The sequence below is a fragment of the Ptiloglossa arizonensis genome, chromosome 6, assembly GCF_051014685.1.
Source record: "Ptiloglossa arizonensis isolate GNS036 chromosome 6, iyPtiAriz1_principal, whole genome shotgun sequence".
Lineage (NCBI taxonomy): Eukaryota > Metazoa > Arthropoda > Insecta > Hymenoptera > Colletidae > Ptiloglossa > Ptiloglossa arizonensis.
This window is the reverse complement of record NC_135053.1, coordinates 12,308,492-12,324,309: the sequence shown is the minus strand read 5'-3', so window position 1 is coordinate 12,324,309 and position 15,818 is coordinate 12,308,492. Positions and strand designations below refer to the sequence as shown.

Sequence of the window (15,818 nt, the reverse complement as noted above, 5' to 3'; positions counted from 1 at the left end):
AAAAAATTATACTACATTAAGTATGATTCTACTTATTATGGTTATTAGTTATTTTTTTTCTATAGAAATAGATTCATTTTCATAACAGTTTGGTAAACCGTAGCGACCAATTTCTGCTGGATGTACTGTATCTTTTCCTAATCTTTGTTCAACTCCTTTCCAAGATCTATTATATAAAAATTCTGCCCCTGCTTTTCCAATTACAACAACATCTAATAAAATTAAAATAATATTATTGAATGAATTTTTACTGATTGACTTTTCTTTTGATGTATAAATACCTGCTGAATTATTAATTGCTAAAGCATTCATCTTGTCTGTACATGGAACATTTTCATCACAATTTCTAAGTTTGCCAGTAATTAAAGAAACATCTGAATTTGTTGCTGCCTTAAAATCAACATAATTCATTCCTCCAGGAAGTATTTGTCTAAAGTCCATACAATACTCTGCATACAATTCTCTTGAACTATTAAATGCTAATTCTACTTCAAAAGGCATAAGTATTGGTTTTAAGAATTCTCTAGAATCAAACACTTCATTTTCAGGACATGTTATTACAATAAAAGCATCAATCTGTAAAAATACTATGCATTTTTACAATATCAATAACATTTTTAATTAATATTTGCACTATTAGTATCCAACACACCTCTGGAAAATTAGCAAGTTTTGTTGGATTGATTTTACCAACACTTAGAATATAAGATTTTATATTTTTTTGTTTGAGAATATTTTTAATCATTGTTATTATTTTAAGATAATCTTTAATGCCTAATGTGGCTACGACTATACCAACAACTTTAGCATCTTTCAATTTTTCAACTAAAAACCTTCTTCTTTTTAGCCACGGTATATTTAAAGCTTGAAATTCAATGATATTATTGTTATCAAAATAATACCATCTTTTTGCAGGAAGTGTTAATGCTAATATTGTGAATGTTTTTCCATTATTTCCAAGGAAAATTGCTTCATAATCTTCTACTTTGTATTCTTCCTCTAACTTGAAACTTCTACCTAAGATTACTATAGATGAACTATCTTTTGTATCTGTAAATTCTATATTGGAGGTACAGTTTAATGATGAAAAGATCACATTTTTGTAAATGGGATTTAATATTTTGTGTATACATTCTGGAATTAAAACATGTTTATGAAAACAATTGTATAAATTAAAGCAAATATTACAATATTTGTTTAATGCAATTAAAGAACTTACCAATTTTATGTGCATAAGCAACATCATAAAAAAATAAAATCCTCTTGGATTTATCTTCAAACTTAGATTTAAATTTGTCAATAACTTCTACTATGTCAATCTGTTTCTTGGGTAAAACATGATACACAGATAATCGGGCAGTAGGATTTAAACAAGCATGACCAAAATGTATTATACTATCTGCAGAAATATGTTGGGCTGCTATTTCATCAACACAACAACTACCACAAGATGTATCACCCAGAATGTATACTTTCTTATTGATACGATTTTCCAAACGTAATGCTACTTCTACCGAGTCAGGTAAAAGGTTATCAGGAAATTGTAGACACACCTAAAAGTATTTCATACCTATAAAATTGATCTTTTTTCACATACTTATAACTATTCATTTATTCACTGTAGAATATAATATATTATTTGTATGACTTATTTGTCAAGTACTGATGAATGAAAATGTAATAACAGATACATGTAACCTTTAAAATGTGTTCATTTTTTTATATTATTGAGGAAGTAGAATAGAATTGAAAATTAAATATTCCATTACAATTTAATTATACAATTCTAATTGATAAAATATCCATCACATAAAGCATTCAAACCTTATTTAAATTACACGCATCAATCCACTTGACACATTTTTCCACCTCGTAAGGGTCATCTTCAATAGCATCGTTCATTTCGCGTTTGGTAATTTTTACAGTCATTTCTGGAATCATACTGCTTCATGCACTAGATCTTACACATTACAAAAATTATTTACAACAGGTACATTTGTACTTGTACGAATACGCCAATGTATTGCACACACGTGCAATTACAAGTTTACTGAAAATCACGTAGGCGTCGCTATATATATAGATCATATTCACACACACATGCTTCTCGTATTATTACAGCGTTCCGAAAAATAATATTAACTTGAATTTTTCATATTTTTGGCAAATTTTTCATATGAATGATTTTTCTTAATTATTTAATAAGTTATTCTTTGATAAGTTATTCATTTTTTTTACAAATTTTGTCTAATTTCTATTCATGGTTAATATTGACTTTACAATATATAACATTTTTATTTCAACTTACCTTTAAAATATCTTTTTTACAATAATATTAAAAAATCATAGAAATGGATATACTTTAAATAAATGTAAAATGTTTAAAACTGAGTTTTGATATCTCTACATTCATGTACTTCGATTTTTTTTTGGTTTACATGCTACAATTAAATTTGTGTGATCTTTGTATATCCAATTTATATTATATCATTTCCATTTCTTAAATTTTTTAAGTAATTACATGTTTTAAAAGCATTAATTGAATTAATTTAAAAGCAGATATCATAGTGTACCTACAAGTGGAAAGTATTAATCTGAAACATAAATGTTAATTTGTAATTATTACTATAAATATCAACATATATCATGATTTAGTTTTGAATTAATTTTGTATTCTTTGGTATGTTTTAAAATGTAGGTACACGCACAAAACATGCAATTTTATATAAGGCAGACATTATGTAAAGCACATTCAAGCATTTGTTAAAAAATGCCTTACTGTACAAATATTAAATTATACAACGGTTTGTGAAAATGATATAGTTTGAAGAAAAGATGCAACTAATAATGCTTGATTATATTACAAATGCACACAATTATACCAGAAATATAATAAACTATTTGAAATATGTGAAACAATTTTATGTGCCTCTTTACAGTGTTAAAATACTGTATACCTGACAAGGTAAAAAAGTTTACTGAACATTCTCTCATAAGGCACCTAAACTTGTGATTAAAATGGAATATCAATAATTCCATGATAACGTGATAGGAGAGGAGTTGTTCATTACAAGATGTTCATGATATCTAAAATCATGTAATTGATAGTATAATTACATTTTATCGCGTTAACCACTTGACTTCACTCTCGTCAGGCATTTTACGCTATCATGTAGAATTGTCAGTACTGGAAATCAAATTTCATGCTGCAAACTGAAATCTTAACTTAGACAAGGATAAAAATATTTTCATACACGTACTCGTGAAATATCGGCAATTTATTAGGATCAAAAGAACTTTAGCATATCCAAATTTTAAAATCTTTGAAGAATTCATTAAGTCACGATTGCCGTCGAGAGTGTAATTGAATATTATGTACAAATGATTATTTCTTATTGTAATACATTACATAGTTTTTGCTTGATTCTCTGTATATACGTCAGTCTTGGATTGCTTTTGCCAAAAACATTTCATTGCCTCTGTGTATAGAGAGCTATCATGAATTTATGTGGGAAAAGGATGCAAAAATACAGCCACATAACTAAATTTTTCTTGCAAAAGCACTGTTGGTGATGAACAATTATTCTTGTAATTCACAAGACATTTAGAAAATGATTAACTCAGACCATAGTTCTGTATGTGTAATTTACTTTTCCAAAAATCTGCATTTATTATTTGACATATTATCATTGAGTGAATCAAAGTTATGAGTCAGGTGTACATACAAGATATATTAGTCATCAACTATGTAAAAAATAAAAAGGCACATATAGAAAGATCTGCTTTCTAAGTCTTACTCACCGGTTATCTATCATTTGCTTAAAATGTTACCAATGTGGGATTACCCTTTTTCCACACATGTGCTCTCTACACATGTACTCATCATTTACCCAGATCTATTGTGAATTTATGTGATGACAAAAAAGTTGTAAAATACTATATCTACTTAAAACATGTTTGCCTGTTTGATTTTGCGTTTTAACATTTAAGACTGCATATACATTAAATAGAAATGAATTCAAATTAATATAGAGGTTTTGTGTTCCCTTTTCACCTTATATATCATTTGCCTTCTATGTTTTTCATTGTCTTCCATTTCAGTCTCTTAAACCACTACTTTCTCTTTATACCATACATTCCTCATCATTTGAGATGATGGTATCATTGACAATAATAGTAGTAATAATTATAATATAATAATATTAATAATAATAATACAATAATAATTCTGAGAGTGAATCTCAATAACAATAATACAAATAATAGCAATAATAATATTAATAATACACGTTAAAAACGTATGTACAATTTACCGACCCAGTTTTAAGTATCCGTAAGATTTCTCTACAAGTACTACAGACAAAGTGGAATAAGTTGTTTTAAATAATTACTTTTTACAAAATTACATTACAAAGTGGCAGATTGAAAAATCTGAGCAAGTTATCTATTTATTTATCTAACTATCTATCTATCGATCTATCTGTCTATCTATCCACATGTACAGCTGCTAGAATTAGGTAAACGCGATGGCTTTATTACAGCTAGACTACTGGAAAGTATACATGTTTTTATATTATGAATAGTTATTGCCATTGCAGAAACAAATTTTGATGAATTTTGGAAAAATATGTAAAATTGCATAATCCAGTTAGTCTGTTTTAATTTATGTATAAATGAAATCAGGGCTGCATGATTTGTACAAATAATTTAGCAACAATCTGTGTGATTTTAGATATGCATTACCAAAAACAATGTCGCATTCTTAATGTCAAACATAGTTTTTATATTATTCACATTAACCACAAAAATCACCAAAAAGAATGTATAGTCCTTTTAAAATTTTCAAAACGAACAACTAGCTTGATGTTCACCATTAACTTCACTTGTTTAACATACTTTATTAAAGGAGGGTCACGAGCCTAAAATGCTGCGGACTGCTTGGTCAAGCACTGTGTCCTTTGATTCACTGGACTGTGATGCACTGTTACCACTACTGCCAGCTAATGTATTTGTAGGACGTTTTTTAAGATTAAGAATGCTATCGATAGCAGATTGTACCTGTGCGGTAATATCATCATGTTCATTATCATTTCCACTTTCATTAGTTATGTGAAGAGAGCCTGGACATTGTGTTTGAGAATGTAAGGCCAATCCATCTAGGCTGTCAGTATCTTCTAACAAATCTCGTTCGAGATCTGTAGCGCTACTCCAACATCTTTCAAAAATTGGAGTATTATCTTGTTCGCAATTGTCTTTTACAACTGTGGTTTGAACTCCAGAAACACTCGCACTTGGTACATTCGCACGACATTCACCGTTCGCTCTTGTTCTTTCAGCTTTTGACGACCTTGTAACAGCCACAGCACACGCACTATTACTACCACTATTATTACTATTTTTACATTTAAACGAGTCTGTGGTAGATGGATATACACCAAGTTCTTTTTGAATTTCTACCCACTCGTCGTAATCACCACTAGTACAACTTGCTGACTTAATCACTGGTTTACATTCCATTTCGTCGCTTGGAAAATCATCTTCTAATTCACGTTTTACAGATACATTAGTTAATGGTGGTGATAACTTGTCTTCTTCTGTAAGACCAGGTTCAACCTTTGGCACCAATGGCTTCTCTTCTTTTTTAAACTCTTCTATAAAACATTTAAAAGATACTTATTAGAAGAAATAAGATATCAATGGAAATATAATTATTAATATGTTAATATAAAAAGACATACCATTAACCTTAGCCTCTTGTTCTCGTAACCTATTTAATATACTTTGTTCTTCAGCAACAAAAGTTCTATCAATCATCATCAATTCTGATGTCCTCACTTCTCTCTGTAATTTCATTTGAATTAGTATTTCATCATAAATATTGTATAAAAATAATGTATGTTATATGTTAAATATAAAAAATTAAATGGGAAATGTGTGAATAATTTAATGCACGCACCTTCATTTGTAAATAATTGTGAATGCAAAGACTAAATCTGTTAATATTAAAATTTCAACATGCGTTTATTTTGAAATTTGATATTTTATCAAAAATAAATTTAAACAAGGTCAATAGTTTTTAACGTACCATGCTCTCCATCAGAAGAAGGTATGTGTACTTGTTCATCATAGAATTGAATTTTGTTAACAAATGTTTTGCTGTTTCTTCAAATATCTCATCTGCTTTTGCTAAATCTTTTGAACTAAGTACTTGTTCATTTAAACAATGATACCTTACAAGACGTTTACAAGCATCACGCTTGCTAAAAAATGGTGTATTCACATCCGGATTTATCGCACCGTTTTGATCCATTTTTAACTGTTGTTCTAATCTGTAAATATAAGAATACAAATATGTTTGTGAATAAATATGGAAAATTTAATAAATCAATTAATTATGCTAATATAAATCAAAAAATCCCTTACCGATTTGCATTGAGATATAAGCAGTTGAAGTTTTAACGCGTATGTATCTGCAACGCGCAATTAACTGATAGGAATTTAAACAACACGCGTCGGGAGTCACACCAGTAAATTTTAACTGCTTATATCTCGATAACGAAGTTTCAGAATGATAAGGGACTTTTTGATTTATGCAGGCATGTGAAATTGATCCCGAAAAAATGTCCCACATTTTTGTAAAAATTTTGTGAATAAAGTTTTATTTTATACTTACAAGTCACTACGATTAATTTGTCTGCAAATTGGGCTAGATGCAGGTCTTTTTACACCTTGTCTTGGACTTACTAAAGGACTTGAGTTACTACCAGGACTGACAATTTGTTTGTTTGAATTTCCACTGGTGTTTACTGGACTTTGAATCCTTTGTGGTCCTTTGCCAATCATTCTAGGTGAGGCTACCTGTCCTGCAGGAGAGCCACTTTGAACTTGAATAGGTGAAGAAAGTTCTTGTTTCACAGGACTTGACATTTGTATGTTTGGTTTGATATCTAGTGGATCTGTTTGACATTGTGTTGATTGTTGCATTCCTGTTTGTTGTGTTTGGACTGAAGTTAATTGTTGTGCGTTGCCCTGCAAGGTGGCTACAGAGGTAATTGGTGGTGAGAAAATTTGCATATTGGCAGAGGACGGATTCAATATCTGGTTTCCATGATTCTGATAAATTTTGTGCTGTTTTGTGTGCGCTTGATGCACATTCTGATTATTTTGTACACACTGTTGTCCTTGCACATTTTGTGATGCCTGTAAATATTTATATTATTTCGTAAAATTAATTACTAAGAAAAATGTAAATGTAAATGAAATTATAGTGCAATAAATTATTACTTACTGTAAGATTGTTCATATAATTATTAGGTGTATTATTTTGCACAGTTGTTGGTGTACTTGGATTCAAATTTTGTGAAGTCACTACAGTTGTAGATGTTTGCGTTTGAGTTTGTACAGCTGATGTCTGATTTTTGTAAGAATTTTGAGAAATTAAGTTTGATGCTATTGTTGAAACTGCATTTACATTGAAATTAGCTTCTGAGCCCTATTAAGAATAAAATTATATAATGTTATTATGCCTTTAAAAGAATTCTCAAATAAATCTATTCTGATTATAAATAGTATAACATAGAACTTACACTACTAACGGAATGTGTTGTAGTACTGACAATTTTTCCACTTGCTAAAATTTTTGCTTGTTCTTGATACAATTTCGTCAAAACGGTTTGATCCGGTTGTGAACCAGATTTACGTGCGAGTATAGCTTGTATTTGAGACTGTATATTTTTTAGTAATTGCTGTTTTTGAGCAGGAAGTTGAATAGTCTGTACTCTTTGAACCATCTGACCATTTGAAGGAACTGATAAGTGACTTCCAGGAGAAGATGGAAGTACAGGACCATTTGTGACAATTTGAGTAGATTCACTCTTAATTGGATTTGTACTCTGAGATACCACAGCATTTGCTTTATTAGAATTTTCAACCTTCTGAAGGTTGGTTGTATTCGTTGATACCATAGTGGGGCGGGAAACCGTAATAGTTTTCGTTACCTATTATTGCAATTGTGAATTTAGAAAAAAAAGGATAGGCAATAAGTAACAAAAAACATTAAAAATTAAGTTTTTCCACATACCTGGGTATTTCCAGTATTTTGAGTAGTAACAACAGTTTTTGTCCGTTTACCAATTTTTGCCTTCTTTGGCTGATTGGTACCTAAGTTTCTGATTTGTTGTTGATTTAAATTGTCAATAAATTGACTAGGAAAACCGGAATTTTGAATCTGTATGTGTTGCGGCATTTGAGAAGGCGCAGCTTGCACTACGATATTTTGTATATTATTTTGAATAGTAGGAGCACCACCAGAACTATTTACAATTATTTGACTTGTTGGAGTATTAATTTGTACGCCTTGTAAATTCTGATTATTTGCATCTGGCTCTCCAATTACTATTTTTTGAGTTTGGTTTTGATTCTGTATCTGATTAGTTGTATTTAATTGTCCTGCTAAAAACTGTTGTAAGAGCTGTTGACTTATTACTTGCATTTGTCCGTTTGCATTTGCAATTAATAGTTGGTCATTTGGATTCAAATTACTCAATGCATTCAAAATTTCTGGTGTAATTTTTGGTGCATTGTTCAACATATTATTCGCTGCTGAATTAAGCATTGTACTTTGAGTTTCTACTTTCTGAGATTCATTTTGTTGCACAGTATTAGAAGGAGGAGCATTCGTAATAACAATATTTTGATGTTGACTATTTTGTTGCGTATTTAGTCCTTGCTGTATAGCGTTGGCCGTATTTTGAGTCTCGAAATGATGCGCATTAACAGAGGAAAACGTATTTGCTGCAACAACTTTCTGTTGTTGGACACTTGTATTATGTAAAATAGCGGATGTATTTTGTTGTTGCAAACTTGTGATAACATTCTGTTGCGCGTGAGCTATATCACTAATACCAGATTGCAAATTTTGTTCAATGTTTTGTACATTACCAGCTGCATTTTGTTGTAAAACATTAATATTTTGTTGTATACTGGAATGTTGTAACACATTCATAGTGTCATGTTGCATAGTATTGCAAGAACTTTGTTGTTGTAACATATTTACAGAATTATGTTGGACATTTGACCCAGAAGTTTGAAGATTTTGTTTAAAAACATGTTGGACGTTTTGTGTTTGCACAGTCTGTGCTGTTATTTGTTGATGTTGATTATGCTGGTATATTGGTGTTTCTTGTTGCAATGTTACAGAATCCTGCTGATTTCCCTGCTGAACATTCTGATTATTTTTCGTCAAGTTGTGTTCGTTTTGTACAGTTAAACTATTTGGCAAAGATTTTTGTACATGAGCACCACTTTGTGATATTTTACTTAAATTTTGTCGCACATTAGTAGTTACACAAGCATTTGTAAGTCTCACTTGACTAGATTTTTGTGTAGAAACATTAGAATTTTGTTGATTACTAGTTGCTTGACTTGTATTAGATAATCGAGAACTTTGTACACTAAATGTGGTACACGAAGGTTTTGTTGGTAAAACATCGGAAGTCGTTAGAACATTACTGTTTGGTTGCACAAGGCTAGAATTAGGTGATTGAATAGTTTTTGATGCTGGTATGAGATTTTGTACATTAATATTTTTCGATGCTTGCATGTCTAATGTTTGTAATGATCCAAGATTGCTTTGGACACAAACGTTTAACACAGGATTGGATTCTTGAGGAACATTTACACTTTTCTGCTGATTACTTGATTTTGAGCATACTTGCACATGTTGCGGACTAGTAGCACAAGTAACACTTTGAGGGCCTGCAGGACTTACAGTAGTAGTAACTGTTGATACACTGGATGAAGATAAAGGCGATTTAACGAATTTCTGTCTCTGTAATACAGTACTTTGTGTAGATTGGGTTGTGGTTTGCGCTTGCCCAAGAAGATGAGAAATAATTGGAGAATTTTGTCCACCACCTTGTGTCAACGATCGTATTAATGCTTGAGTAGTTGCTTGATCCATTTCAGGTTGATTTGGTTCAGGAGTACGATGTAGAACAACTCTTCCATCTTCTCCAAGAGCAAATCGTAATTGGCCCTGTATTGTATTCTGCACAGGCATCTGAAGTTGGGCAACAAGTTGACTATTCAATGTCTGAGACACAGAAGTTTGTGTATTCGTTGTATTTGGTGCAGGTACTTGTATCAGATTCTGAGCAGAACTGGTAGGTATAGTTACTTGGGATGAAAGTGGTCCAAGATTTTGTCCTGAACTTGTTTCAACTTGAACTTGACAAGAAACATCTGATTCAGTTGTAAGATCAGTATCAAAAATATCATCATCATCTCCAATTCCTGATATTTTCATTATACTAGCAAGATCTAATTTCGGTGGTTCATCATCTTTCCGCTTCGCCTTTTTCTTTTTCTTTGCCTTTTTCTTAGGTGGTGGTAATAAAGTCTGTTCAACAACAGTCTGCGTACATGGAGTATTACTGGCACTAGTACCTGAACCTACTTGTGAAATCTGTGGTTGAGGACTTTGTACCATTGCATTTTGAATCACTATAGAATTACCAGACCCTGAATTTGCAGCTAAATAAGAAAAAGAAATTTTGTCAATATTTATTAAAATTAAATTTTAACAAAAAATGAATACTTAAATGAATTAATTGCAAAACTTACAGGGTGCAGGGCTAGATGGGGTATGTCTAATCACTGGAGAGGCAGCTGGAGGAAAACCATTAGGTACAGCAAAAAACGTAGGAGTAATACCTTGTAATTGCATACCTTGTGCTGTGACAACTCTTACTAACTGCTGTTGTGTTAGCTGCAAAAGGACAGATTTTATATATTGAATAAGTTTATTACACAAAAAATTTTTTCTTAGTTTTTTTTATACTATTTTTTTTATATAACCCTTATTAAATTGGAAACATTATAACACTATTTACTTCAAGGTAATTTATAAAAAATTTAGATATATGAACATAATGATGATACCATGTGAATAATTTGTCAATGATCTTAAGTAACACTTAAAATGATATATAAACAAAATTGTATGTAAGTATTAAGTAAGCAATGATTGAACATGATGAAATTGGATGGCTGCATGGATGAAACCATCACCTGTGCAGTATGTGTTTGTTGCTGGGCGCTCGCTGGCGTTCTTAGTATAAGTTGAACCCCACCTGGTTGCTGCTGTACAATAACGGGTCCAGTTGACGGTAAAACCTATGTATGAAATGTTATAAACATATGAAGCACAAAGCAGATATTTATGACACTAAGAATGCACATAAGCCATTATAATAGAAATCAAGCATATTAAAATTATTTTGTATCATATTGGTAACCGCTAGAACAGGCACAACATGTATACTTTTAAATGATCACATAATGAATAGCATGCAAATGATAAGCACCCTAAATAGTTCTAATTACCTGGTTTAGTAGGAGACCTTGTGCTGTTGGTATCATTGTAGCTGTTGTGGGATTTGGTTGAGGTCCAGCAAGAACTAACTGTGGTTGAGTCTGTTGAGTCACCTTATAATAGTTCAATAATTCAATAAATAGTTAATTTTTAATATAGCTCAAGAGAATGTAATAGAACAAAATATATTACTTGATTTGTAATTGTAGTAGTAACGCGTTGTTGTTTCTGTTGTGACCCCGTAGCTTGTTGATTAGGAGGTTTTGGTAAAATTTGTGGAGGCTGCTTTGCAGGTTTACTTGTTGCTATTTGAATTTGTTGATTTCCAAAAAGATGCGTTCTAGTTACCAATTGTGTTGGTGTTGATTGATATCCCTGTGGTGCACCATGAATTATTTGCAACACTTGCATACCTTGTTGAAGTATTGGTGTATTAGGTCTAACCTGTAAATGAAAAAGATTATTGAAATCTAAATCTTTTTTATTATATGTAAATAGGAAAATCACTTCTTACCACAGGTGGACCAGGACTGCCACCAGGTGCTGGACTTCTGTTGTTTAGAGAGTTATTTCCACTTAATAGATGAGGACTTTTTGCAGGAGGATATGGACTAAGTACAGGACTCTGTATTTGACTAACACTCATTGGACTCTGCATTGGACTTTGCATTTGTATATTAAAATTATTGTTCGAAGTTGATGTCCCAACAGGACTTGGACTATTTCTATTCGATTGTATTGAATTTGATGCTGGACTTCTAAGTAATAGCCTGTTAGGACTAGGGCTTGGGGTAGGTGGTGCAATATTAGATGCTGGACTCTTCAATGGTATTGAAAACGGACTACTTGGAGAGCTAATATTTTGACTCTGAATGTTTTGCATAGATTTTACAGTATTTATCGTACTGACCACATTTGATGGCTGAGACGAGCCCGTTAATGTTACCGATGAACTTAAGCCAGGGTTAATTCCCTGTGAATACTGTCGCTGAGGTTGAAATCCAGTTGATTGAGAGGAACTTAAAGAAGAATTATGACTCAGTGACATATTCGGTTCATTCGATGCAGGTATATGCTGTACATTAGATGTCGGTACATTAGATAAATTCGAGTGCATTGTACCAAGATGTGGAATATTTGTAGTAAGATTCACGTTTGAAGCGTGATTCACATTTGCTGTGGTTGAATGAATTGGTTCACTGGAAGTGCTTGTGAATATACTGGAACTTGTCAAAGTACCAGTATTTGATATTTGTGAAATAGTAGAAACGTTTGAATTTGGGTGCTGCGATATGGCAGAACTTGGTACATGTGCAATATTTGATCCAACAATGTGTGGTGCAATATTTTGTATACTTTGTATGGCTTGGAATGGAAATTGCGTACTATTGGAATTCAGACTAGTTTGAGTCAATCCAGTTGTTAAAGCATTAACAGGTCGATTGAGACCTTGATTTACACCAGAATTTATACTGGTAGTAGTCAAATTTGCATTTATATTTGGATTGATAGCAGTTAAACCAGATACACCAGAACTTGGAGAAGTAAAGTTTGTGCTTAAACTGGTTAGGTTCTGGTTTACATTTGAGTTTAAACTTGTCAAATTCGGATTTACATTAGTAATCCCAGTATTAACACTGGACAATCCAGAATTTATACTTGTTGAATTTAATGTATTGAGTCTATTAATTCCAGTATTTATATTATTTAGATCCTGTCCCAAACCAGATAAACCATTATTAATACTGTTTGAACCAATATTCGAGGTTAAATTGGAGTTTATAGCATTCAAGTGATTGAGGCTAGGATTTATTGTAGTTAGTCCTGTATTTATACTTGGCAGGCCCAAATTGAGCAGAGGATTTGACGTAGTGATAACATTAGACGTGAGGGATGTAAGGCTGGTATTTAGAAGTGATAGTGGCAATCCCATATTAAGGCCCACCCCAAAAGTGGGGGTGGCCGGGGGTAGGCCCATACCAGTCCCCGAGGGATTTATGGTACCCTGATTTAAATGGTTTAACTGGTTTACATATACTATGTGATTTCCAGTCGTTGACCCATTTCCTTGGTCTTGTGGCTGTAATATAAATTTTTACAATAGAAACATTATCATTTATTTTTTTCACTAACAAAAACAATATTAAATTAGCACATTACATATCTTTTTACATCGTCAAATAAAAATACTTACATTATTTGATGTTTGTTGCAAAGCAAATGTCAAAGATTGACCACTCGAATTTTGAGCCTGCAGTTGTTGTAATTGTTGTAACTGAAAATTAAAATACACCTTAGTATTAATACAATATGATTTTTACATATTGCATTTGTATTAAAAAATATCATACTTGTTGATGTGTCAAAACAGCAACAGGATTATTACGCCGAGCAGTCGGGGAAGTTGTAGAGGATACAGAGTCCCCGAGAAGAGGGCGTGACTGAGGCTGCTGCATGCCCACGCAGCCCCTCTTTACTCTGGGCAGCGTCTAGCCACCTTTTCAGCTTATCTATGCTTGCTTCTATATACTCCTATATATATATATGTATATATATATATATATATATATATATTATATATATATGTATATATATTTATAATACACATTAAAAATTAGTAACTGAAATAATAGTTGTAATAAATAGATAAGTTTTAATCCATATATACACAGTTATAAAATCACAAAGAAGACATTGTCTAAAACTGAGGTTTAGATATGAAATGTTAAATTTTCATTTGTGTAAGTATTTTTATCAAAAGCAGTTTACTAACTTATAGTTACTTGTAATATTAATTGTTTAACTAGAATTACTTACCACTGATTATTCTAGCTCAGTGACAAGAAAAAGTTGTATTTGCGCTACGGCGCCACTCAACGCGTCTGCGACCTACGTCTCCTATTCCTGTCATGCATGTAACTTCGTGTTTTACCCGTTATTTAGGCAGTACTTTCTGATCTCTCCAGAATATTTATGTCTATATGGATTGTTGATGTGTTCTTAATATCATGCTTTAGTGCTAACCATGTTTGGATATTAATTTCTTGCAGACAACAGGTAGTTCTTTTTCGAACTACATTATCCATTAAAGAATAACTGCACAATTGCATTTTGAAAGTATTCTGACTTATCTTTAAAATACATTTGTTGCAAGATCACATCCATGTATAAACACAACTGAACTACATTCTTCCATGACATTACATTAGAAATTGTGCATATAAAACAATTCTGGTTGTCACTTTATAAATAATATGTTTTGTATTATCCCAACTCCAAACAACATTTGATAAACATTATTTACCAGTCCATAAATGTTTAAAGCACTAATATCAGAACATTTTATATTTGATCTATGAGTATAATTCAAAACTGTTTCACGTTTCAGTTTTATTTAAAAGTGTCACACACACTACACTTATGGCTTCCCAAATCCTACGCTTAATTTGTATCCTGCAACATGTAAACAATATTCAATTAGTCATTACTGATAAAAGAATATATATTACAATATCAGTCAAACAACATTACTGCTTTTTAATTTACAATACACTGTTAATACTTAAAATTAATAGAACTTTTACTATGACACAAGGTATGTGTTATTATTGAGAAATTCTGTCATACAAAATAGGATAGCAATCATCACATAACAGTGGCACAAGACACTTATAGCTATAAATTATCATTTTATAGTGGGAAAAAAGTTCTGTATAAAAATTGGACAGCTGGAAACAGATTTTGAGGTTATAACTTGCACGCCTGTGTGCAAGCATACGTGCCACACAAGCCACTTACTACACGCATACAAGAATCGCATACATCTCACTCTCACTTATGGGTACCAGCGGCGCGCGGATGCACACAACAAAAGCCCAACTGACAAGGCGTAAACAAAAGAAAAAGCAACCATCTGTGAAAAATTTTTCGGTTCGAATAGCTGAGAAACCCGAAGAAGGTATCCTGGATACATGTATTTCATATTGACGTGGAAAAATGCGAGTAGCGTCGTGATGAAAAATTGTCAATATTACCTCCGCGAACGCGGTTTTGCCACCCGTGTTTTCTTCTTGCGATTTTTCGTTTTTTCACACTTCTTTCGGCATGATTTTAGTTCTGTGCACAATGTTTTATTCCTTTGCAAACAAAAACAACATATATGAAGTACATGAGAGGAAAAATTCTACTTAAAATAATAAACTTTTCTGGCACACGACAGTTCCATGTACGCGTTACACTATTCGGTGGCAACGGCCATCATGTATTTGTCAAGGCTGCCATTAGCACAAGTCTATAAAATCCCAGTGCTTTTACCATTGGCGACACCTCGGTTATGGTACTGTAACTTTTTGCAGCACCCATTTAGCAAAATCTTCATCCTGATTGGTCAATACCTTACTTATAACCAATCAGTAAACAGAAACTGCTGGTAATCTTAATATGA

The 15,818-nt window shown here is 32.0% G+C and overlaps 2 protein-coding genes across 4 annotated transcripts; both read right to left on the bottom strand.

The window, feature by feature from the left end:
- Positions 1-19: 19 nt before the first annotated feature.
- On the bottom strand, positions 20-2,221 carry Dph2 (Diphthamide biosynthesis 2). Its single transcript, XM_076313423.1, has 5 exons — positions 1,825-2,221; positions 1,220-1,553; positions 653-1,134; positions 282-576; positions 20-212 (listed from the first exon to the last, which is right to left on the bottom strand). Exons 1-5 carry the CDS (start codon positions 1,939-1,941, stop codon positions 49-51), a joined length of 1,392 nt encoding a protein of 463 aa, XP_076169538.1. The 5' UTR covers positions 1,942-2,221; the 3' UTR covers positions 20-48.
- A 1,038-nt stretch (positions 2,222-3,259) lies between these two features.
- Positions 3,260-15,600, bottom strand: LOC143148211 (uncharacterized). Of its 3 annotated transcripts, none has more exons than XM_076314282.1 (16): positions 15,409-15,600; positions 14,192-14,827; positions 13,726-13,906; positions 13,569-13,649; positions 11,889-13,454; positions 11,567-11,818; positions 11,386-11,487; positions 11,071-11,175; positions 10,624-10,768; positions 8,081-10,533; positions 7,587-7,997; positions 7,289-7,492; positions 6,674-7,200; positions 6,086-6,329; positions 5,739-5,841; positions 3,260-5,651 (listed from the first exon to the last, which is right to left on the bottom strand). In XM_076314282.1, the coding sequence occupies exons 3-16, from the start codon at positions 13,828-13,830 to the stop codon at positions 4,912-4,914; spliced, it is 7,038 nt and encodes a 2,345-aa protein (XP_076170397.1). In that variant the 5' UTR covers positions 13,831-13,906; positions 14,192-14,827; positions 15,409-15,600; the 3' UTR covers positions 3,260-4,911. The 3 variants fall into 3 exon arrangements, with proteins under 3 accessions (XP_076170397.1, XP_076170398.1, XP_076170399.1); XM_076314283.1 differs by having other exon boundaries at positions 13,726-13,896; XM_076314284.1 differs by lacking the exon at positions 11,071-11,175.
- Between the last annotated feature and the right edge of the window lie 218 nt (positions 15,601-15,818).

Excerpts from the sequence above, each read along its gene's own strand:
- Dph2 (XM_076313423.1), bottom strand. The coding sequence starts at position 1,941 with ATGATTCCAGAAATGACTGTAAAAATTACCAAACGCGAAATGAACGAT. Across the intron at positions 1,135-1,219 it reads TGCTTATGCACATAAAATTG|AATGTATACACAAAATATTA; the intron begins GTAAGTTCTTTA and ends TTTTAATTCCAG. Across the intron at positions 213-281 it reads AGCAATTAATAATTCAGCAG|ATGTTGTTGTAATTGGAAAA; the intron begins GTATTTATACAT and ends TAATTTTATTAG.
- LOC143148211 (XM_076314282.1), bottom strand. The coding sequence starts at position 13,830 with ATGCAGCAGCCTCAGTCACGCCCTCTTCTCGGGGACTCTGTATCCTCT. Across the intron at positions 13,650-13,725 it reads CTGTTTTGACACATCAACAA|TTACAACAATTACAACAACT; the intron begins GTATGATATTTT and ends TTTAATTTTCAG. Across the intron at positions 7,201-7,288 it reads ATTATATGAACAATCTTACA|GCATCACAAAATGTGCAAGG; the intron begins GTAAGTAATAAT and ends AAATATTTACAG.